Below are 24,295 nucleotides of genomic sequence, written 5' to 3'. Positions count from 1 at the left end.
TTGACCTCAACTCCACTTTCTGAAAACATGACACTCGTTCCTTGCAGGCAAAAAAAGAAAGAAAAGGTTTGCTCTCACTAATGATGGGGAGTGTCACGAAGTCAAATTCCTGGAAAGAATGTCGCCATTTGGACACTGGATGGCTTCGGGCACAGCAAAGCAAGCTGAAAGGCGACATTTGCTTCTGTCTTCTGTTTTGTCCTCCACACGCGATCTTGTGCTGTCCCCTCCCTCACACCCTTACCAAAAAGTAGTATACTTTAAGTACGTAATGTAGAGTATACTTAAGTATACCTACGTTTATTTTTCCAGTGCACTTATTCTTGTACTAAAAGGAAACTTTAATTCAACTCCTTGGGATGATATTGGAACATTTTAGTGCACTTAAAAGAATACTTAAGTATATTATAAAGTACATGAATAAGTAAGCATACTTTCAAGTATATTTAAGCACACTATTAAGTATACTTGAAAGTATACTTTGTGGTACACTTATGTGCACAGTTTAGTGTACAGCAAAAAAGCCCAGGGATGAATTCATAAAAATAATGTATCAGATTTATATAGCGCTTGTTTGGACACTCAAAGACGCTTCACAATGAATACATTATTCATGCACTCACACATTCACACTGTGGTGGCGGTCAGCTACTTGAGTAGTGTTGGAAATCAGTCCTTGATTTCTGCGTGTTCAAATAAATTCAAAGTTGAAATCTGTGAACAAGTTTGCCAGCTTTTATTTCAGAGTCTGAAAGTCATCAGGGCCTGCTCAATCATAGCATCTCACCCACAATGTGTCCTTCTCAAAGTACATGCATACATTTATATTGAAAACGTTCCCACCCCCTTTCATTGACAAAGAAGTACCTTTTGCCCCTCCAGGCATAGCCCCCCATGTGACACTTCCTGTCAAAACAAGAGTCTTCAAGTCTACACACCCCCTCTCCTTATCTCTACCTCAGGATGTGGGTAAACACTTGGCCCCCGCCACCTCCTGCCACCAGGGACCCCCCCATAAAACCCCACACAGAGTACAGCCTTTGAGAAAGAGATTGTGCTGTCAGCAGAGTGAAATACAATTAGGTTATCTTCCATTCAGTTCTTTTAGTCCTCAACAGATGTGGGTAAACAATTGGCTCCTGGAGCCTCCTGGCACCAGAAATTCACGCAGACGGCCCTTTTGGTCAGACACCTCTTATTTAGATTAAGTCAGACACCTTACTATGACAGGGAAGAAAACAAAGACTATAGATAAACTAACATATGGGGAACAGTTGTAACATATCTAACTAAAATCAAAAACACTTTGAAAAATATAAATTGAAACAGAAAAACAATGTTAATAATCCAACAGTAGCCACAACCGCCCCCCCCCCCCCCCCCACCACCACCAAACATTCGCACTTTCCATACACCAGTGTGAGTAGCAACACATTGATGCTCGCTACAAACGTTTGCCCTTCTTTAAGTCGCTGTTAAAAGTGTCATCATGAAACCATATTTCCTCATTCATGACACTCACGGGACATAGCCAACATTCCACAAGTAACGGGGAAACATTTTGGGGGAGCATGGCAGCTTTTATCAGCAAATTAAATGCTCCAGAATAAAAAGCAATACAAATGTAGTGGCTAACGTTGGCTTGTCAACCATGCTAATAGCATAGCTGGCTAGCGCTTTTGTTACTACTACTACTTTCAAATCTTACGACGACGACCTTTAAAGAGCGATTCAAGTCTGAAAATCCTCTGAAGCCTCACCACGTGAGTCGAGGATCAATTCCAATTTCAAATGGATGTGCTTTTCATAACATGCGGATGTAAAAAAAAGAAAATATTCATCGGTGCAATTCGCTCTTCCTGAACTTGAACATAAACACCTGAGTTGTATCCGTCAACATTCGCGTCAGAGCTCTTGATTCACACTTTTCTTTTGCCACAAGTGTGAGCGATAGCGGCCTCGCACGTTACAGCTTATCAGTGATGATAACGCTGTAATAAAAAAGAATAATGATCATTTGCATGGTGGGCATCAGGGTCGAATATCTTTCCAACTCCCTCTGCACTATCAGTATGATTTACACCAGGGATGGGCAACGCATTTTCATCAGCACAACTGGGAGACCACATCGGACCACTCACTTCTTAACAAGATAGAAGACAAAAATATGGATATATTAAATATATGCGTACATCTGTTTTAATGGAACAATTATGCATTTAATTTTTCATGTATAAAGGTTCCAGCCTTCAACAACAAATGGTTTAAACGTTCCAAAAATGACCACATACTGTGATCTTCCCCGCAAACTCGGAGTATGCAAGTGCTATTATTCAACAATGATACTCTTGTCTTTATAAAATCATAACAGGAACGTTTTGGCACGTTCACAAATTCATACATATTGTATCTCGGCGATAACATTTATTTTGCTGTCTGCTATTCTGTGAATGCAAAATGGCTGCCACATCCTGGTTTACTCACGTTTTGTATCAGAACTAGGAGTGTCAGGTGATTACATTTTTGAAATCGTAATTAATCGCATGACTACTATAGTTAACTCATGATTAATCGCAAACTGTATATCTAAATGTACGATAGATTTTTTCCCCCTTAGTTTTCATACTCTTGTTAACATAAAAGTGGACAAAAGTGTTAAACTAATAGAAATATGGCTGCATTGATACAGTCATTTCATATCAATTCATAAAATTGAGCTAAAATTAAAAAGATATACTGTACTGTAAAAGACGAGTGTGATATAGATTTGTGTTGAGGTCATTTTTCTGCCACTAGATGGCATGATTTCAATTTTAAGACGTGAGCAGCAGATTCGACACATCAACTTAGCTACTTAAAAAAAAAAAAAAAATGTATGAATGTGTAAATAATAATTCTGGAAACATAAATGTACAAGTAAATATTTATTTTAACAAACTAACCTAAATGTTTGATCCTCAGGATGTGGGCCTTCGCAACGCCAGGCGTCTTCGTCGCTGGCCGTACCCAACGCTTCACATAATACGGTTAAAGTCATCGCTATCTCCTTGTTTGAAAACCTGACTGAAAAGCACAAACATCCGAGTAGTGAGCTTAGTAAGCTATACGTATTTTGTCAGTTCCGGAGGTTTTTTTCTTGCAAATTTGCGCGTTTTTTTCTCCCCGCCCTCTAAAAAAAATATATCTTTATATGTGACCCTAATACGCCGTCATAGGTTGAGATTGAGGGGGTTGATTTGGAAAAGGGCGCACAAAGTCGAATTCTTGGGGCGATAATAAAGTGTCACAAACAACATCTGCTCGAGCAGAAGCAAATTGGCCTCTAACATATAAATCCTTTTTAGAGAATTGGACACCCTTATGAACTTAATTGAATTGGTACAAACAAATATGTGCCATTTTCATCCTCCAATGATTAATGAGTGAGATCCCCACTGCTATGGAATTATTTTTGCTAAAGTAAAAATTCTGTTATGTTGAGGCTTTAAATAGCATTGGTAGTACATTTTTGTTATTAAAATGTTAGCTTATTATTATTATTATTATTAGGTGAGGTCCTTAATAAGAATGTCATGGGTTTCTACCTCAACTTCACATGTATTTATTGAAAGATTTTTTTGCTGCCATATTTGTATTTTTCTTAAGATTGTGTAAAAAAAATAAACAAACAAAAGCTGCATTTTCACTTTCGTGTCATCTTCATGATGTATTTCCCTTAAAAATACACATTCAGTGACAAAAAAAAAATAGCAAACCAAATCAACCCCAAACTGTGTTTTTGCTGCCATATTTGTACTTTCTTAAGATTGTGTAAAAAAAATAAACAAACAAAAGCTGCATTTTCACTTTCGTGTCATCTTCATGATGTATTTCCCTTAAAAATACACATTCAGTGACAAACAAAAATAGCAAACCAAATCAACCCCAAACGGCGTTGCACCTTGCTGTACTTGAATTCTCAGTGTGCCTTTAAGTGAATGATAATCATTGTCAGATAATCAGAACCCTTTTCTGAACAAAGACTGCTCGGCACACTGTGCTTAATAATTGACCTGGGCCATGACGTGCTGCAGAATATCAGCACCCCCCCCCCCCTTTCACCTCCCGTCCTCATTTTGCCACCATTTCACCGACTGACGTGACAAAATGAAGAACACATTGTAACGTTGACAAAATATTTATTTTATACAGTCAATTCCACTTTTGAGAGCCATTGATATCATGACAGAAAAGTTTTCTGAATCGCGTCCACAAATGAAAGTGGTTCTTATATGCGGAGATTTCTTGCTCGCTGCCTGATTTAACATGACAGCACTGAACGTCTAAACCAGGGGTGCTCAAGTTGGGTCCTCGAGAGCCCCCTATCCAGCCTGTTTTCCGTGTTTCCCTCCTGCAGCGCAGCTGAATCTAATGAGCAGCTAATCAGCAAGCTTTGCAGAAGCCTGAACGAATCTGATCATGAAATCAGGTGTGTTAGTGGAGAGAAACATGGAAAACAGGCTGGATAGGGGGGCTCTCGAGGACCCAACTTGAGCACCCCTGGGACTCTAAACAGTGAAGGATATGACAGACATTAGCTACGGTACAGTATTCTCACCACAGCAATAAAGGCAGAGAGAAATGTAATTTAACAGCTGTCATAAAGATGAGCGTATTTTACACGGAAAGGCCCACAGGAATGTTTACATACAGTACAGTGAAGCAGCTGTGTAAGCGAAGCTGACGGTATATCAGGTACAGCCTTCAAATGTTACTTCTTCTTTCCACCTTTCGGAGCTTTGTCCAACCCTTGGATGTACTTGCGAGGAATTCCATAATGATCTGAAACGACAGATGAGCCACAAGCATTACGTACGAAAGCACATCCGTTTATAAGCTGCAAAGGAGATGACGCTCCAAACCTAGCAGCAAATGTCCGACTTGTTGAATCTGGTTGCCTTGAATCTGGACCAGGACTTTGTCTTTGGCCCCAGGAAGTGCTTGCAGGACGGAACTGGCTTGAACTCGGCGCTGTAACGCGCTGGCGACAGCAGAAGGGTCCAAAGCGTACACCTCCAGGTTTCTTATTACGGTCACCTGCGTTAGCACATGAAACCCATCGGAGATAGAATAAGAAATCAACCAGATTTGTTTGAAGAAAAAAAAAAACGGACAAAAAGAAGAAAAAAAAAAGAGCTGAGAAACAGCGTCTCCATAACATAAGCGCTGGTCTTAGAAAAAAAAAATAATAATAAAAAAAACATAAGCGCTGGTTGGCAAACTCAATTTCCAGGGCAATTTTTTTTTGGAGCAAAACAAGACTATTTTGACTTTGCAGGCCAAGACAACAAAATCTGAAATGCTTATGATAGCTTATGTCGTTGCACTTCAAAGACAAGCATCTTCAAATGTAAAGTTTTATTTTTAAACAAAACAAGACAAAAACATCCATCCATCCATCCATCCATCCATTTTCTGTACCGCTTGTCCTCACAAGGGTCGCGGGGGTTGCTGGAGCCTATCCCAGCTGGCTTCGGGCAGTAGGCAGGGTACACCCTGAACTGGTTGCCAGCCAATCGCAGGGCACACAGAGACGAACAACCATACTCACAATCGCACCTATGGACAATTTGGAGTGTCCAATTCACCTGCCATGCATGTTTTTGGAATGTGGGAGGAAACCGGAGTACCCGGAGAAAAGCCACGCAGGCACGGGGGAGAACATGCAAACTCCACCCAGGAAGGCCGAAGCCCGGACTTGATCTCACAACCTTTAGCGGACGTGCTAACCAGTCAGCCACCGTGCCGCCAGACAAAAACATTTTTGATTGAAATGTCTTTTTGACAATACGTGGGGTCCAAAAATTGACTCTCCACAAGAATATCATTCCTTGAAGCAGTGTTGAAAAATGTGTGCCTGGCAAAAGGTTTTCCTGTCTCCCCTGACTGCACTTCAGTTTGGCCATCTTGCCGTTCCAACATTTAGTACAAAGGATACAATCTATGACCAGCTTCTTGAAACCGGAGTGGGAAGGGGCTGTTACTGCCACCACAACCAAACTCCTAGAGGAGGCGTTTGTGCAAAGCCAAGGAAAATCTATTTTCGGGGCTACAAATGGAACCAACTCATCAGCATCGACAAAAGCTCGATTCGGTGGATGCTTCGGAAACCGATAAAGCTTTATCTGTGCACACTTCAGATTATTGAACGCCACTTCCGAACGAAGCTTTTGGCTCTGCATGATTTGTCAATGACATTGAGATATTTGCTGTAATTATAGTTATTTTGTATTATAAACACGAAATGTACTTCCAGTTAGTTATAGATATTATAAAAATCACTCCTTTTTTTTTTCTCCGTTGACAAAAACGGTTTGTTTGTTTTTCAATTTTATTTTTTGTTATTTCACTAAGTTTTCATTAACTACTTGGTGGAGAAACATCTGGCCAGGCAGCAATTTTGCAAACCTGCTCCAATGTCAATTGGTGAGCCAAGAAAATGTCATGCTTACAAAATAAGTGCAAAGTGACAAATACTGACGGCTGTACGTGGATCCTGAACCAAAATAGAAATAAGGAAATATGTATACAAACTTTTGGAAAACACTACTGTAAGTATATCCATCCATTTCCCACACTACCTAACCAATAAAATTCCATTTAAAGCCATTAACAAATCGGAGGGTTGCAAAGAGGAGCAGATCGATGTCGGGGATGGCGGTCACCTTCTTTTTTTTTTTTTTGCTTTTTTTGCTTTTTTTAGAGCTCAGTATTGTTCATTCGGAAATGTCATCATCATTGCTTTTATTTTTATTTTTTATTTTTTTCATTTTTTATTTTATTTTATTTTTTTGTGTGTGCGTGCGTGCGTGCGTGTATTTGTTATTTTACCAGAAAACCTATTAGAAAAAATCTCATACCGTTCACCTAAACCGAACACCAGCAGACCCGAGGGGACCAAAGAAAACCAAGGAAGGTGAAATCCAGCACCGACCAGACACCCCCCACCAGAACTCCTTCCCAGCCCAGGAAACATCCAGACCCCAACAAATCCAAAAAACATAAGATCAGGGAGGCCTCAAGAGACCAAAGGAGAGGCGGTCACCTTCTTTTTTTTTTTTTTTTTTTTCTAAGAGCTCAGTATTGTTCATTCGGAAATGTCATCATCATTGCTCTTTTTTTTTTTTATATATATATATATATATATATATATATATATATATATATATATATATATATATATTTATTTATTTTTTGTGTGTGTGTGTGTGGGTGAGTATGTGTATGTGCGTGCGTGCGTGCGTGCGTGCGTGCGTGCGTGTATTTGTTAGCTCACCAGAAAACCTATTAGAAAAAATCTCATACCGTTCACCTAAACCGAGACCCGAGGGGACCAAAGAAAACCAAGGAAGGTGAAATCCAGCACCGACCAGACACCCCCCACCAGAACCCCAAGAAGCCCAAGAAACATCCAGACCCCAACAAATCCAAAAAACATAAAATCAGGGAGGCCTCAAGAGACCAAAGGAGAGGCGGTCACCTTCTTATTGGAGCCTCGGGAAGCCACTGAGACATCAATGGGCTCAATATGTCCTTTCTTTATTCGGGCCGTTTGTCCAGGAAACGCTATTTGATAGCACTCCTGCATTCTCCCCAACGTCCTGCAATGACAAGGTCAACGTTTCAATTCAGCGACAGTTCTCAACTCCCACATAATACATCCGATGGACAACCGTTTCGACAACTTCGATATGCTCCAAACGTTCACACCACCAGGCACACATTTTTCACATTCCACAATTTTACGTTTTATGTCAAATGTTCCCCCATTCACTTTCAATTCCCTTAAATAGCGCTCATCCATCATTCCCAGGTGTTTGATGTTGCTGCAATGGCGCAGTTGGTAAAATGCATTGTTCGGTGACCAAGGGGTCGATGGTTCGAATCCCAACTCTCACTGTACAATGCAAATGTGACAATTTCCACCCGACACAAAATGATATACATAAGTACGAAATATCATATCATGAAATGAATTCATCACATAAATGTGGATTAAACAAATAAAATCTGCAGTTTTATACCAAAATAATGAATACAATTACATACCTTTGTCAACAGTTTTTACATGTCAACTGTAGTCCAGTGGTTAAAGCAGATGACTAGTGCATTGGAGACCAGGGTTCAAATTCAGGTTGCAGCAGATTTTAGTCCCAAGTTCAATTGACTACAATAATCATTGTCCAGTCATTTAACATCCATTATATTCAATATCACGTCACATTATTGAGTTCCTTTTTAATAGCATTGCATATTTTCATTGACGACGCGAAACTCCTTCAACATGGCAGTTCTGTTTGATTTAATATCATTCAGTTATATATAGTAATGAATCATTTTCACACAATACTGTATTCAATATCCTTAATAAGCAATTCCACGACATTCCACATGAATTCTACTTTTGCACATAATTCTACATGCATTCAACTTTCAGCATTCACACGGCATTTTCGGAGAAATTGCATAAGTCTCGTCACACAAGTGGCATGAAGGCGGTGGCCGTTACTATTACCCTGAAATATAACTGGTTTGAGCGTAAGAGTTTGCCGTCATCCTTGCCAATATTCTCATGAAGTCAACTGAAATGTGACTCTCTGCTTTGTTTTCCTCATTCTGCCATTGTAATTACCACAGTAGTGATGTCATGTGACCACATCTGTGTCTGCCTCAGTTGGCCTTTTACATGCCTGAAAGTTTTAGAACCAGTCACACTGTGATGGCCATAACATCAAAGTCTTATTTCTAAGTTGCCTTTTTTAATGCGTTCCAACCTTACCCTACAATTATATGATCAACCTTAAAGGGATTTACACCACGGTATTTATATGCATATAATTTAATATAATTTATTTGGGGTTTGAGGATTATATCAAAACAAAAGTTGAGCATTTCTCTTTTTAAGTGGTTTTGTGTTGGAAATGCAACATATTGATCTTCCATTTTGTGTATGTTTGGCTGTCTGCGTTCATGTCATCTGTATGTGCATCATTTTATATTTTTAGTTCTAATGCAACTTGACCCTAAATACAGGATGAAATGTTATTGAAGTACTTGCAGATTTTATTTGTTTAATAAAAGATAAATTCATTGTCCATCAATTATCCGTCACCTGACTTTATGCACCACCGCAAGATCCTTTTTTTAAATTTTTTTTTTATTGTTCGACTATAGTTTTTTTTTGAAAGAATGTTAATAAACCGTTATATACAAATTTTTCAAGATACAAGGCGTTGCTGGATTTTTTTGGTTTTCGTTTTTTTGCTTCAACTTGCAAGCAAAAATCTGAGATAAAAGCAAGCGTGAGATGCTTCCAGCAAAGTCAGGTTGGCAGATGGTGAACAATTCTTTAAAAAAAAAAAAGAGGCTTCAGTTTCTTGCCACTCCTCATTCAAATTTACTGTCAAACTAAACATCAACCCACCTAAGGACAGTCCATGTAGCTAAATGCTCATAAACAAATCGTTTAGAGTCAGTTGTGGAAGTGATAAAACCGTACAATTTTATGGAGTGATACCGTATTTTTCTTATGAAAAGGCACATGACAAAATGTTTGCGAGGCTCGAACATATCAATGGTAATGTGGCGAAATAAATTTAACTTTAAAGTCAGGCTTTGTCGGTCGTAGGATAATATCTACTGTATCTGTGTAAATATTTGGCAACCGTTACTGCTAAGTGAAAAAAATTCCCATCTCACTTGTTCATTTTCATCTGTGAAAGTGAAAGAGAGAATAAAAACATCTGTGACCAATACAGTGATAAGCTTTCCATCAATGGAGTTTGACAGTTTCTCGATCTGTTGATACGTTTTTGAGCGGCAGCAATCCGAGACGCTGATCAGAGCGGGGCGATGTTTTGCATCACCGTAAATAACCCGTTCAACGCAGACCAACGCGTTACTACCAATAGGGGTTCGGGGACGGTCGAGCGAGGGGTTCGTTGCGTAGAACAAAAAAAGGTTGTTTGTGTGGTGTCATGTCGCGGCAGAAGAAGAAAATCCCCAACGTTACCTGCTGAAAAGATCATCCCACTTGAGAGTCTCTATTTCCTGGTACTCTGATTTCTCCAGTAAACAGTCACATAAAGTTGGGTTGATTCTCACGTAACTGTTTGAAAAGCAAACACACAAAATGATTGTCTCACTTCGGCTTGCGCGCTCAACCGGATGGCAGGTCACATGCCGCCTTATTAGTCTTTCATGCCTTAATCAGCTTCATCTCTCTCTTACCCTAATCATCTATTTATGTGGCACATGAAACGACAAAGACACGAACAGCGAGGCCCCTTCAGATTCAGAGTCACATTTCAGGATTTGATCTGATTACAGCTGCATCACATGCCCCGGGCTGGTGAACGTTGGTACTCTTAACCACAATAACTGAACTATATTAAACCCTGAAGCGAGCTGTGCCCTTATTATGGTTCTAATCTTCCACTGTTTATTACTGAATGCCAACAACAGAGCTTTTCTTTCCATCTTGCCTGCTGACTAAAGGAACAGTTTGATTTAATGTAAACACTGTCATGTCATTTTAATCACCAAAAACAAGTATTATGCCAAGTGAAATGTTTTGTATTCATTACTTAGCGCCAATGCACTCATGTTTATGCATTTGCAGAAAGTTCATTGTACTTACTTCTTATTGGTTTCATCCACCAAGTCATTCGTCTTCACATATTCCGTGACGATGCTTCTCACCTCAGCAGCTTGCAGTGCCGCGCCTCTCCTGCGGGAGCGCCAGAGAACATAATTTCCGTCAAACATTCGACGTTTACGTGCAGATGCGCCCCGTGACCTCGTGCTGACCTGTTGCCAAGGGCTTCAAGAGCTTTGCTAGAACACTGGCAGAATATGCTGAGAGGATTCAGAAGTGACGTGCGATTGGCAACAGGAGAGTTTATCAGCTCTTTTGGATTTTAAATTGATTGCACATGTCAATAAATAAAACATCATATAGTAGTACACTATAACACTACTATAGCAGTTATAGTAACACTTCATGTTACATACAGGTAGTGTTAATTTGATCCGCTATTTTTAAATTTAGTCTCAGTTTGAGTCCAGTTTTAGTTTTAATCATGCTTGTTAGTTTTTATCATAGTCAACCTCACCCCGTTTTTATTTAGTCCATTTATAAATCTAGCATTTAGCCCATGAAAACAGAATTTAATTAGTCTAGTTTTAGTCAACAAAAACTGTCAACATTTTAGTCTAGTTTTAGTCATGACAATCATTTTACCCCTGTATATATATATTTTTTTTTTGTCAGCAGATTATGTTGAACATTTCGGATCTAAAAACTATTTCACATCAAACTTTCTCTCATCTTTTGGATGAAAAACAACTTGACACACAATTGCAGTATATCAACAAGCGGCTACTACGGCTCCATGCTACGAGCTAGCAAATTAGCCTGCATTAGTTAGCGGTCGGATTAATATTATTGTTGGAACGTTATAGCCGTTGGATTAATGTTACATTAGAACCATAATTTACTCTCTTTTTTCACCTTTCACCGTAAATCCACCTCCTGTCTGTCTCATGGGTTTGTGCGCGTTGCACTCGCTAGCTGCTGATTTGAAAGAGGGTGTGTCACTGTGTCACATGACAGTGTCACATGACAGTGTCACAAACATGACAGATTAGCAGACATAAGATTTTACAAAATCATATCATATTTGTCTCGTTTTTGTTCCATGAATTAATGCCCATTTTAGTCCAGTTTTTATTAAGTGAAGTACATTTTTGTCTCGTCTTTATTAGTCGACGAAAATGCATACTGATTTAGTGCCAGTTATTGTTTCTTAATGAGGGTTTTAGTCTAGTGTCGTATGGTTTTAGTCTGGCGAAAAATGTGCATTGACGAAATGATCTTTGTTAGTTTTCCATGATGAATTTAACACTACATAGAGGGCACATCTGCCCATGTTTGTGAGGCGCATGGCTTTGGTTAGAGGTTCGCCAGGTTGGGCGCATTAGTGGGGTTAACAGTGGGGTAGTTAACAGAACGGCTGTGCACAATTAAAATACTCATAGCAAAGTTTTCACCCATCCACGCCATGAAGAAGAAAGTTGTGAATGTGAAAGCGGCTTCAACCAGTTGCAACTAGCAAAGTTTATATAACAACAAGTCCAAAAACCATGTTATGAGACTCTGGAGATATCAAAGCGGATTTACTTTTAAGTGACTTAGATTTATAAGTAATGTAATGTTTTAGACATTACTGTAAAAATGTTTGCCAAGCAACGCACATTTGATACTTTTCCAATTATAGCACATCATAAAACATATGGAGCCAAGTAGTAGGGAAAAGCAAATCAATACAACAGGAGTCATTTAGACACTTTCTTACACCTTCTAAAAGTCGACTTTGTGGTAACTTGATCCCGCCACTCTGCCTTTAAGGGTTTGTTTGGAGGTTAAGTTCTGCCACAGTGCAGCCCAGGCGGAGTGGAAGCCTAATTCAAAGAAATATGAAACATGTGTGTGCTTCTTGACTCACAAGCTTTCTCAATTCGTAGGGACATGTTTCATTATATGACTCACAAAATAATAGGGATGTTCGATACCACTTTTTTTAGACCAATACCGATACGTAAATCTTCAGTACTCACCAATACCAAGTGCCGATACCATTAGTACTGATGATACATTAAGTTAAAAAAAAACACAACAAAAAACAATGAAAGATATATTTTTTAAAGGACCTATATATCCCAATTAATTTCTTTAAAATTGCTTGAAATTAATGGCATTGATTATTTTTTTAATTTGCTAATTAAAGTCATTTTGCATAGAGCATACCATAAAATTAATTTAAAAAAATAGTTGATAAATAAAATGAAACAAATAATCCAGTGGCCAGGGAACAAAAGTCCCAATCAAAATATGTGGTTGTACAACTTCTTTTTAAGGAATACAGTGAAGTGCAAATAATTAAATGCAATACAATAGGATTTAAAATAATTTTGTAACATCTACCATGTTAAGAATTCCTCAAGCTGTTTAGTGTGTGATGTTTAAGGATTTTTCTTGTCTTGAAATCCATGCTTTTAATTTGGAAGGCTGCTCTGTATTTCTGTTTCCTGTTTCACGTTCTCCGTTCGTCATTCATCTCATAGCAGTGCAGTAGTCAGAGACAATATACTATATGATAAACAAAGATCTGTCTGCACTTCAGAGCAAATTCAATTGTTGAGTACAACTGACGACTTATGTGCTCTCTTCTCTTACAGGATGGCCCCTGTGGCGATCAATAAATGCAAAATAGGCCTAACCTTTAGTTCCTGACCGAACTTCCATAAGAGCGGGGGCTGATACCAGTGTTGATATCCATTGCAAAAGTCACGCTTCGGATCGGATCACAGATTTGAGTCATGCATGGGATCCTTTTTCGAATCACCCAAGAAGATAAATAGTACTTTGTCTTCATTTATTTTCTAAAACGCTTTTTCCGTAAAAAATTATAATAATAATAATCAATTCCAAATGTCTAATTAGGATTTAGTGTCTTCATTTTGTAAAACGCTGTTTCCCATTAAATTATAAAAACAAAAATCAACTCAAAATGTCTCATATAGCCTTTTAGGATTTAGGAACACAATTTTAAGTGTAATCTGAGGCAGAAGCATTCTCATTTTGACCTGGTTCATGTGTAAAATAACAAGGTAATAATGGTTTACAGTTGTGTTCCTATAATCCAAACAGCTAAATTTGACATTTCGAGATGAATGTTTTTGTTTTTTTTAATGGTCAAAAGTGTTTTATAAAATAAATGCAAACAAAGTTCTATTTATCTTTTTTTTTTAAATATAATTAAAAGACCTCAATGTGCAATTTAAGGCACATTCCCTTCCTTTAAACATGGAGAGTGAATTATAAAGTAGCCTCGGTCCAGAATATTGAAAAATAATTCAAGTAAGCCAGGTACTGTAATGCGCGGTGGCCATGGACGGCGTAGCGGGACAGCAAAAAAACGGGAGAGCAACTGAAATCTACAGGTTCACTTTTAATAATAAAAAAAAAAAATGAATGAGCTCGGAGTGGGCTAGGCACCACCGCATGTTACAATTATCGTGCATTCCTGGAGTCAAAAACATTCACTGCCCAAAAACGAAAAAGAACATGCCCAACAAAACAAAGAGGCGCCACCCTGTGGCGCGGTGACACACTGCGGATTGTTATAGTATCTGCTGTCAAACTTACTTACCAGCCAGACACTCGTTGGAAATGCTAACAGCTAGCTGCTAGCCACTCGCGTCGAAGACTTCTGCCATATCATACAATGACGGCGTAATTAATTAGCTGTTTCTTAGCGTCCTAAATTAGCGATTGAACATGAGTTCGAGATAGCGTTGTGTTGATGTTGGTCGCAACTACAATGTCAATCAAAACTACGAGCGTCTAAAAGGGAAGTCAAGCTAGCCATCACGCTACAACGTGGGCCAACTTCAAAGTAAAAGTATACTAATGCTATTTGCATTGCCATCAATGTATTATTTGGTCAACTTTATTTTGAAGTTAGGTTTAGCGTGTTACTTTGAGTATGTTTCAGCTTCTTTGACATGTTTTGTTTTTTCCCCCCATTAACCGCGATCCGAACCGTGCGGCCTAATCCGAACTAACCACGGATCAATGATGATTCCGTTGCACCACTAACAGATACCGTGAAATGTGTCCTGGTATCGGTTCTCCGCCCATCCCTAAAAAATACACACACCTTTTGCTCGCATCCTGAAAAAGAGGCTGCAGTCGAGCTGACACGGAGTATAAAGTGGTGATCTCGGGAGGATGATACGGCGTTTCTCCAAGCGGAATCGCTTCCACGCCTGTCTCCTTCTCGGGAACAGAGAAGCGTAGTCTACATGTGACACACATAGAGGGTACAAATGAGAACTTTGATGTGTTTCCGTTTTGAATGTCGGTGTGTGCAGATGGCAAGCTGACTCTGGGCTTTTCCAGTCCACCTCGACGATGCTTTCCACGCCTTTCGTCAGTTCTTTCACACGGACGATGCTGTGCTGCTGCTGCATGACTTGCAGGAACTTGGAAAGCTGTTTGAAGACTCAAGTTGAAAGAAATGTTTCAAACATGGCACAAGTCAGGTTTCCATCCAATTGTTTTGAAATTTTTAAGCAAATTTACTGAAAATGCGCAAAACAGACATGCGATTTCTGCTCATTTCCATCTGTTCTTCTTTTGCGAATATTGATAGGCGACTCCACCGCTGTAGGTGGCGCTATACACCATACAGATGTGATCCACCAGTCATTTAAAAGAAGAAGAAGACCAGGAAGCGACTGCGCCATGTGCTGACGTCGTATGAGTTTGCTTTTATAATTCTTGATCAACCGTAGCGTTTATTTGCTGTTTTCCATCTAAAATTGCATTAATATTTGCTTCTTTAATTAATTCCCAAAAGATTTCTGTTTGGTCGTCCCCCCAAACATACCTTACTTTATCGTCAGACATTGCTTTGGGACCACAAACGTACGTGTGACGTAATATCCAGTCAAAACGTGCGACGTGTATCCGATATTGCCAGCGGTTATTCGCATATTCCACAGCTAAAATTCACATTTTCCTTTTTCCGATACGCTTGAAAATCCCCCTCTCTAAGCGTTTTGTTTTTTGTTCCGAATTTTAAGCCCTTTTTCGAATTTCTAGCGTTTCCATTCGGTTTTATTTTCGCATTTCTTGAAAATTCAAATAAAAATGAGTGGATGGAAACCCAACTACATTCACATGTACCTTTTTATAGCTGGATTTTTTTATATCCAGTTGTTTTCCGCTGGGGCTGAAGAAAAAAAATCAAAAACAGAATGTTTAGAGTAAGTAAGTGAATTCCTCTTGGGCGCTTTGTGACTAACGTCTGACTCGTTACCAGCAGGAAACCATGTGGTTGCGGAGAAAAGTGCTTGTCAGCAGAGGGAGCTCTGATTTCTTCACCTTGCTCTTGAGAGCCAGGAGGAAGCACTGCCGAAGTAAAGCATCCATGACCTCTGTGAAAACAAAATAAAAATAATATTTTATAATATATAATATATATAAAAAAATACAATTAAAATAAGAGCGCTTGTGGCAAAAACCACAGCGCCACATCTAAAGCATGTTGCTATTATCCAAATACCAATAAATGACACGGAAGAATACATGCTTTCTGCCGGGTGGAGGTAAAAACACTCAACTCATTTCATATGCTGTCAGTGTATATAAAATGTAAAATATAAAAAAATGTGTCCTTTAGAAAAGCTGAAAGAGAGATTTAAAAAAAGGATCTACTGTCAAGTAATTTTGATAACATTTATTGTACGGACGGGCGAGACGGAGGCGTCTTCTGTTGTAACTGTGTGAAGCACATTGCGCTGCCTTGTTCACGAAATAAATAAAGCTGCCTTGCCTTGGCTTTTTCAAAAGCCTGCTATTTTACTAGTCAGTTGAATACCTTTATTATTAACGCGACAGATGAAGAAAAAAAACTGTGCTCGATCACCCAAACATTTAATTCTGGTGGTAAACGAATACGTGTCAATCTTAGCTTAGCAATTAGCACGGCCTCTTTGTCTTGTGCTAATCATCCGGTCGTGACAACGATACAACAGCTTTCTGGCCACAATGGAGGTGATGATTACTGACTTTGGAGCGACTCTGCTTTGTGTTTAGTCGCACTAGTAGCCAGCTGAAGCTCAATGCTAGTTAGCTGGTGGGGCGTAATCGGCACCGAGCTTGCCTCGACTGCCCACTTCCCGCGCGTAGTCGACGTAAGTGTACTGCAATGTGCGTCCAGCCCAGTGGAGCAAATTTTGAACAGTTCCAAATAACATTCAGGTTTCTGCAAATATGCAAGAACAACAAAAAGAAGGAAAAGCCTACTAGAACTATATTTAGGGTTATTTAGAGGCACTTAAAGCAAGTGTTTAACCAAGTTTGAAAGTGATTGGTTGGGGTGTGCTGACTTTTTATATTCACCGGACAAAATAAGTACAAATATTTTCCGTACCAGTTAAAAGTTTAGATACATTTTGTGATGGCAGTGAATGAGAGTGTGCACAAGATGTTAGTGTGACGATGGCCTGAATGTGGTACCTTGTGGTGACTTTCGATCTTCTTGCTCCTCCTCTCCTTCCTCAATGCTCTTTTCGACTTCCCCTTTGTCTTGCTCAACCACAGCAAGGCAGGCTTCATCTTTGACCGGCTCGCTTGCTTGATGCTTCTGCACGTGCTCACCTTCCTCCTCCTCCTCCTCTTCCTCCTCCTCACCTTCTTCTTGCTCATCAGTCACACATTTGTCACCATTCACATCGTCTGCTTCCCCCGCCGCATCTGGTAAAGTGGGAGGACTGGACTTTTCTCCAAAAGCCCTGAAAAACAAATTAAAGTGGACATAGAGCTGCTCAATTATGAAGAAAATATTAATCACGATCAATTTGGTAATAATTGAAATCACGATTAGGACAATCATTTGTTTTTTGCTACAAAACAAGAAAATGTTTAAACGTAAAAAATAAAAATAAAAATACATTTCTTTGAAACACTATAATTATGTAAGTTCCTTTTGGACCAAATACGATTTATTAGTCATTTTAAAGCAACACTAAGGAACTTTCAGTTGATTATGGCACCGCCATATGGACAAAGTCGGTAACGTTATGCCTGAAGGAAGACCACGTTTCTCATGAGGACAAGCGCATTGCATCGTTTTTGAACTCACGACACTCAAATTGACTTTCGTCTTTGTAACGAATGGGTAAAGGGGAAAGTGACATATAAAGCAGTCAGCACATTTGTAGTTTTTTGTGTGCCAGTGTTCCGACCATCCTCCTCAAAGTTGCGTAGTGCCAGTAAAAATGATGCAGACTCCCTCAGGCCATGGCAAAGCTACCAATCATTAAGTCGATGTTTCATTAGAAGAGTTATGAAAATATTTTATTAAGGTTGAAAAGTTCCTTACTTTAAAAAAAGGTGCAAATATATGAATTTAAACAACTCAAAATTAGTATTAATCATATTTTATTTTTGCTTATGATTATGCCGATTTTGTAATTGTGGAGTGTAATAATTAAAACTAGAAAAATTTCCGCGGAAATTTTGAATGGGCCTGCTGACTCTTGCAAGGTGGAAAGATGCATGCTCTGAACTGTTTGCCAAATGTTGGTGTACTTTACCTCTCAATTTGTGTCAGCAGGAATAGAGTTCAGGACAAGTTGTAATAACTGCAGTTATTACATGTGTAATGGCTTCCCTTATGTCTTGATTGACATTTTAGTCATATCAAAAGGGAATCAGTTTAATTTCTTGCTTATAGTGTAAGTGATTAACTAAAATATAAAATGCAATATACTGTATCATGGAGCAAATACAGTATGAATGCAGTGTTTAAATTTGACATTGCATATTAAAAGGCATGTTGGTGCTGATCAATATTGCAGGAATATTACTCCAAAGTACATGTAAAACGGCTCTTAAAAGAGCCGTTTTGGGTCTTTGTTACACAGCATCTTCATCTTTTCCTGAGCACACAAAGGAACAAGTTGTTAGAAAATAGGCAGCAAAACTGAACAGTTAAAACTTAATCTAAATACTCATCCAATACACATGTGACGGTTTTTCAGTGAGGAATCCTGTAGAATAAATCATTTTGGTCTACGTTTGCGGGATCCCTTTTTTCATCTTTTCTCTCCACCAGTTGTACCGGACATAACAACCTTGATATCCTTGGCCATGTCAAGTAGCGCCCCTTGCTGCGCTCCATCCACCTGTATTGCATGTGAAAATGAAAAATGAGTGTTCAATGTTTGCCTAGATCAATTCAGTAATCAATCATCACTTACCCTCGCAGTTCATCCCTTACCATCGCAGTACCTCACTGACACCAACACTTTTCATTGTGTTGTAGTCACAATCACAATAAGGACAAACAAAACATTCAAGTCCAAATGCACGATGTCCTGCTAACAGAAAAGCACACTGATTAAACGTACCGTCATGCAACACTGCTCAAAATAAGGGAGCGCTTAAATGACATATCCCATGTCTTAAATTCAATTTAAAGCTCAATACGTTTAGAACTAACTAAATGATAAATATGTCTACAAAAAAAATGATTGGCCGCTCTGATTTTGAGTGTAGTTCTGTTATGACACCAATTTTGAACGAGCAAAGGATTTAACTTTTCAGCCTTTACAATTTAAAGTACAGTATCCCCCTCTTTTGAGCAGTGGTATGAAAGGCTCAATAACATTTGCAAAGGCACACTTGTGAAAATGGTGCCCTTGCGATCGACAATGAGCTGACACAAGAAGTTAACACACAGTAGACCGGACTGTGGTAACTGTAATAAGTGTGCAGAACGCCTGATTGAACACAACAATCTGGGCGAGATATGTAAATGTGATCAATCAGTGTCTGCTTTCCAATTGTGGCCTGGGTGATCAGCTGTGAAAATCCTCTGGACTGAAACAAGTCCAGAATGGATTTCTTTCCCTTTGAAAGCAAATCCTCATTAAAGTCTCCGCAAACAACAATAGGCTGGCAGTCCATCACGGCCAAGGCATCCAAGAGACTTCCAAGGTTTGGAAGAAAGGTGCCAAGACTCAGGTTGGGTGGCCTGTAGACCGTAGCTATCAAAGCCTGGACGGGAGCGTCAACCCTGATGACAGCAAATTCCAGGTCAACCACATTCCGAATAAACCGAAGGGGCTCCGCTCGAAGACAATCGCGATAATAGACTGCGACTCCGCCACCCTCTTTTTGGGCCATTTGAATACGAAACTTGTCTGTTGCGCACAAAAGTGCTGCATGCCTCCAGTTGCAAGGGAGGGGGGAAGAAGGATCCAGACAAATGAGTTTCAGTGAGGCAAAGGACATCTGCCAGCCTCAACTCATGATGAGACTTTAAGTCGTCAATATGAGATGGAAGCCCCTCGGTGTTGTGATGAACAATGGTCAAGGTGGGAAAAGCAGTTTGCGGCATTTTGGAAAAGTACAACAATGGTCTTGTACTTTGGAAAGAAGCGCGCGTCATACTGTCCATTGCCGCCGTGATGTTGGGATTGGCGTAGATTTTGGATTCGTCAAAGTCTATGACCCTCAATCCCTGAAGTGACGTCGTGCGGCTTAGGGCAACATAGGCCATTCCAGGTTCAAACACACGCTTAAGAGACACCACTGCAGAGGTCATCGTCATGCCTTGCACTTTGTGAGCCGTGCATCCAAAGGCAAGCTTCATGGGGAATTGCCGCCTGACCACGCCTTTCATGCCCAGGTTTTCCTCCGACCTTTCGATATAGACCAAGTCATCCGTCGGCCCCAGAATTTTATGGCGCAATTTCTGGCCCGCTTCGGGATTGTCTAGCCTCAGTCCGAGCAAGGTCACTTTCTCCGCCGACCCCTTTGGGGCGCTTTGAACAATGTTGCCTATTGTGCCAAAGGTCCCGTTCACCAATCCGTCCTCGACATCCAAATTCCGAAGAAGCATAACCCGTGCTCCTACACCAGCTTGAAGGGCATCCGGTAGATCCCTTCTCGACCCAATGATCACTTTGGTCACGGTGACCATCGCCCCCGACCGTGGGCTCTTCCTGTAGTCCTCTGCGGGAATATTGACCACAGTCAATTTGAGAGCAGCCACAGTTGCTGCATTGTGCCCATCCACCTCTTTATTGGTGGCAAAGATATGCAGAGTATCCGCAGGGAGGTCTCGCGCATCCGTGACAGCCGTGGTGAGTAACGCCCTGTCACCATCGCCAAGCGGATCAGCCTTCCCCTTCTCCCTGATCCTGTTCAAAAGCTCGGCAAAAGCGACGTCGTCTTTTTGCCGCATGATTTGAGTAAGCTTGACCATCTGAAAATCTGTCCAGAGGTCAAGAAGATCGTTGTCAGAAACGCAGAGGGGCTTGGACCTTCCGAGGGGTGGCAGTTGGTAGAAGTCCCCAACTGCAAGAACGGAGATGCCCCCAAATGGTCTCTGGTTGCCCTTGATTTGCTGAAATCTCCAGTGGACATAGGCAAAGAGTTCCTTGGAGACCATGGAGATCTCGTCGATGATCAAAATTTCCACGTTGCAAAGGGTTGCTCTCAATGCGTCCAACGTATTCCCCAGCGCCTGGTAAGGAGGCTTTAGAGTCCTGGGGAGTTTCAAGAGGGAATGAAGAGTTTTCCCTGAGATGTTGTAAGCCGCCGTGCCAGTAAACGCCGTCAGCAGCACAGCAGGCTTGGCCATATCCGCTTCGTCGCGGAACCTGGGAAGCTGGCGGAGAATCTTACTGGCCTCCTGGTAAATGCACTTGATGACATGCGATTTACCACAGCCAGCTCCTCCGGAGATGAAATAAAAGAAGGGCTCGAGGAGACGATCCGAAACGCGTTTCAAACACCACTCGCGCACAGCGTAGAAGACGGACGCTTGCGTTTCATTGAGACTGCGGTACATGTTCCTCACAAATTCGGCGCTCAACTTTGGCGCCTCAAACGCCGGCAAGACCGCGCCGCTAGCAGGAGCGTCCTGGTAGGCCGGAACCTCATCTTGCGGGTCTTCCTGTAACGGATTAGATTCGCGTTCGGCGGCACACTCCAAACGCTCTGCCTCTACCTCCGGCGCAAAAGTGCTCCACGCGTTGAGAACCGCACGAAGCTTTTTCAATTTTTCGAAGGCATTGTCCACGGTCTTTCCCCGTCCCCCGATTGCGGTCGACGATAGCCCGCACCCGACCGAACTTTGAATCCCCGGCACCGTAGAACTCCTCGTACGTTTTGAGGTTTTCAGACCTGAGCTCGGCGTCGTCTCTGTGGGGGAGGTACAATTTAAGCTGGGTCCTGTAATACTTCTCAGCATACTTTTTGATCGAGAAGCGAGTGAATCTGATGACGGCATCTTTTCCAATCCGCTTCTGGATGAATCCCTTGCCGTGTGAGAGGGGAATGACATTCTTGCCCTCAGTCTGCTGACCGTAGACGACTCGGTATTCGGATGCGAATTCGGCGAGACACATCCGCTCAAACGTTGCCGTTCTAGGTCTTGCCACATATTTGTCTGGCAGACCAGACATCCACACGTTGTCTGCGTCCGGATGCATGGTCCTCAGTCTACTCATGGGTAGACTCAATTTCACGCCATCCTCAGCAGTCTGGATGAAAACTACGCTGCGCGAGCACTTCTTCAGAGGGAGACTGCATGTCCGCGCCACCGCTTCTTGAGCGCTCACCTCTCTGTGCTTGGAATACGCCGCCATTATTTTCCTCATCTCGTCCTTTTTGTCGACAAGAGGCTTTGTCTTCAAGTCTTTGACGACAGACGTGAGGAACTCTGACATCTCGTGCTCCGGTTTGGAAATGTGCGACATCATGTACATGAGACGCGCGACGTCATCGAGCACGTACTGAATATCCATGTTGGCGTTCCATGCCCGCAGCAGATGTGGGTTGTAAGCATTGATCCAGCTTTCCGTTGGAGCACGCTTCAACATGACAACCATTCCGGAGGTCAGATTAGTGACGCTGTCCTTGTAGCTGTCCATTGTCAAATTGGCCTTTTTGAGAAGCTCCGGCAAGTCCTGCGGGACATCCGCGTCCATGAGGATCTCTCTGATGCGTTAGAGCTCTTCTTTAGCCTCCCTTTGTTTTTCGGTGAGGCGAGCCGATTTGGCCGCCTGCTTCCCATGCTGGCCTTTCACACTCTTGTCCGTTGGGACGTCTTCAGTCTCCGTCTGGAATGGCAACGTGATGGTGGTTTGGTCCATCGGCAGTTTGGGGTACCCAAATCTGCAAGAAACGTTTCCTTTCCGACAAGACTTTGTGTGGTTTTTGCTGTGTGCCTGAACGCTGGTGACAATGTCGTGCAGTTCAGGGTCCTCAATCGGGTCTGGTATTTTGCAAGTGATGTACTTGTCGATTAAGTCAATGGCTTCTTGACAACATCTGGGGTCGGGTTCTTCGATGACTGGCGCACCCTTAATCCAGAGCAGCATGTGAGCGTGCGGACTTCCCCTGGCTTGAAATTCCACACGATAGAAGTGGTCTTCTACCGGACCGAGGGGCTGTGCAGGAGACAGGATGAATGCCATAAGAGCATCCATCCTTTTCTCAAAAAGGCGCATCACTGTGACCGGATTGCTGCGAAGAACATCGCATTTGGCATTCCAGTCGAGATGGGAAAAGTCCCCTTGTTCGCCTTGCTGCGCTTTGACTATTTCGATTACTTCGGGCCATCTCATTTCCGCAGCAGAAAAGGTAAGGAAGAATGTGGGCTTGCCCAACTGCCTGGTCATTGCATGGAGGTCCCTAAGGGCACCCTCCCAAAAAGCCGGCGTGCCTCTCAAGGGCTGCATGAAGCGCATCGCATGCTCTCTTTGGATGAGCTTCTCCAGTTCATCTTTGTCCTGAAGCATCCGGTTTGAAATCTTCTTCCCATCCCGAGTGAGGGCTGTCCCCTTGCGGGCCTGAATGGACATGCTGTTGGTGGCCAGATGCGTTTCTGTCACAAACTGCGCAAAGAAAAGGTAACTTTGATCTTTGGCAAATCGAGTGTCAACGGAGAATAACCTTGCATTGAAATACAAACTGGGTGACAGCTTAATTTCTCTCGCCTCATCGAGTGAGTTCTGTCCTGTTGGGAACTGAACGGGAAAGGCCATGGCTTCGAGGTTTGGCACGGCAAAAAATCCCACCGGCTTGTTTCCTTGAGCAGGAGCGATGCTAAATATGCCGTCCCCATATGACAGCTTTTCCTGCGCGATGTCAGGAGGCTGCATACAGGTGTCGAGTGTCAAGCCCGGCCTGAGCTCCTCTTTGCTCTCTTGGGGTGTCTGTTGCCCTTTGGTTGCGGGGGTGTTGCTGCTCTCTGGCTGTGCATCGGCCTCAGGGATGTCCTCTTCTCCTACCCCCTCGTCTTCCTCTTCTTGGAGACTTTCAAACTGAGCGCTTTCATCTATCGATACAGTTTTGTATTCTGCATGAATGCGTTTCAGTGTCCTCAGCGCTGCCAAGACATTTGTCATGTTGACAGTGTAAAAATGCTGGTAACCTTTGTACACAATGCGGCGCTTCAGCTTCACCTGGAGAAGCTGGGCCTCACTGCGCGGCCTTGGGAGGGAGTTCACTACGGCTTCCATCTCTGATGGAACGCACACCACAGAACCGTGTACGGCCCTTTGCCGTCCTTTGGGCAACGCAACAATCTTTGCAAAAGGGATGATTTTTGCAATTAGCTGTCGTTCAAGTACATTTAATTCCGACAGCTCTTCGGGAATGGGTGCC

At 41.6% G+C, this 24,295-nt stretch overlaps 1 protein-coding gene across 1 annotated transcript; it reads right to left on the bottom strand.

Annotated features, from left to right (window-relative positions):
- Positions 1-4,540: 4,540 nt before the first annotated feature.
- Positions 4,541-17,561, bottom strand: LOC147155449 (eukaryotic translation initiation factor 2D-like). The gene is made up of 10 exons (XM_086066687.1): positions 17,129-17,561; positions 15,927-16,044; positions 15,794-15,839; positions 14,990-15,096; positions 14,763-14,903; positions 10,679-10,768; positions 10,052-10,147; positions 7,520-7,640; positions 4,902-5,076; positions 4,541-4,821 (listed from the first exon to the last, which is right to left on the bottom strand). Exons 1-10 carry the CDS (start codon positions 17,502-17,504, stop codon positions 4,751-4,753), a joined length of 1,341 nt encoding a protein of 446 aa, XP_085922813.1. The 5' UTR covers positions 17,505-17,561; the 3' UTR covers positions 4,541-4,750.
- Positions 17,562-24,295: the final 6,734 nt, after the last annotated feature.

The sequence above is a fragment of the Leptonotus elevatus genome, chromosome 22, assembly GCF_054856555.1.
Source record: "Leptonotus elevatus isolate MCC_2025b chromosome 22, RoL_Lele_1.0, whole genome shotgun sequence".
Lineage (NCBI taxonomy): Eukaryota > Metazoa > Chordata > Actinopteri > Syngnathiformes > Syngnathidae > Leptonotus > Leptonotus elevatus.
Note: the sequence above shows the minus strand (reverse complement) of the source record. Positions and strands in the feature narration are given on the sequence as shown.

Excerpts from the sequence above, each read along its gene's own strand:
- LOC147155449 (XM_086066687.1), bottom strand. The coding sequence starts at position 17,504 with ATGATTGTCCTAATCGTGATTTCAATTATTACCAAATTGATCGTGATT. Across the intron at positions 10,148-10,678 it reads GTGGATGAAACCAATAAGAA|TTACGTGAGAATCAACCCAA; the intron begins GTAAGTACAATG and ends CTTTTCAAACAG. Across the intron at positions 4,822-4,901 it reads AGTCGGACATTTGCTGCTAG|ATCATTATGGAATTCCTCGC; the intron begins GTTTGGAGCGTC and ends CTGTCGTTTCAG.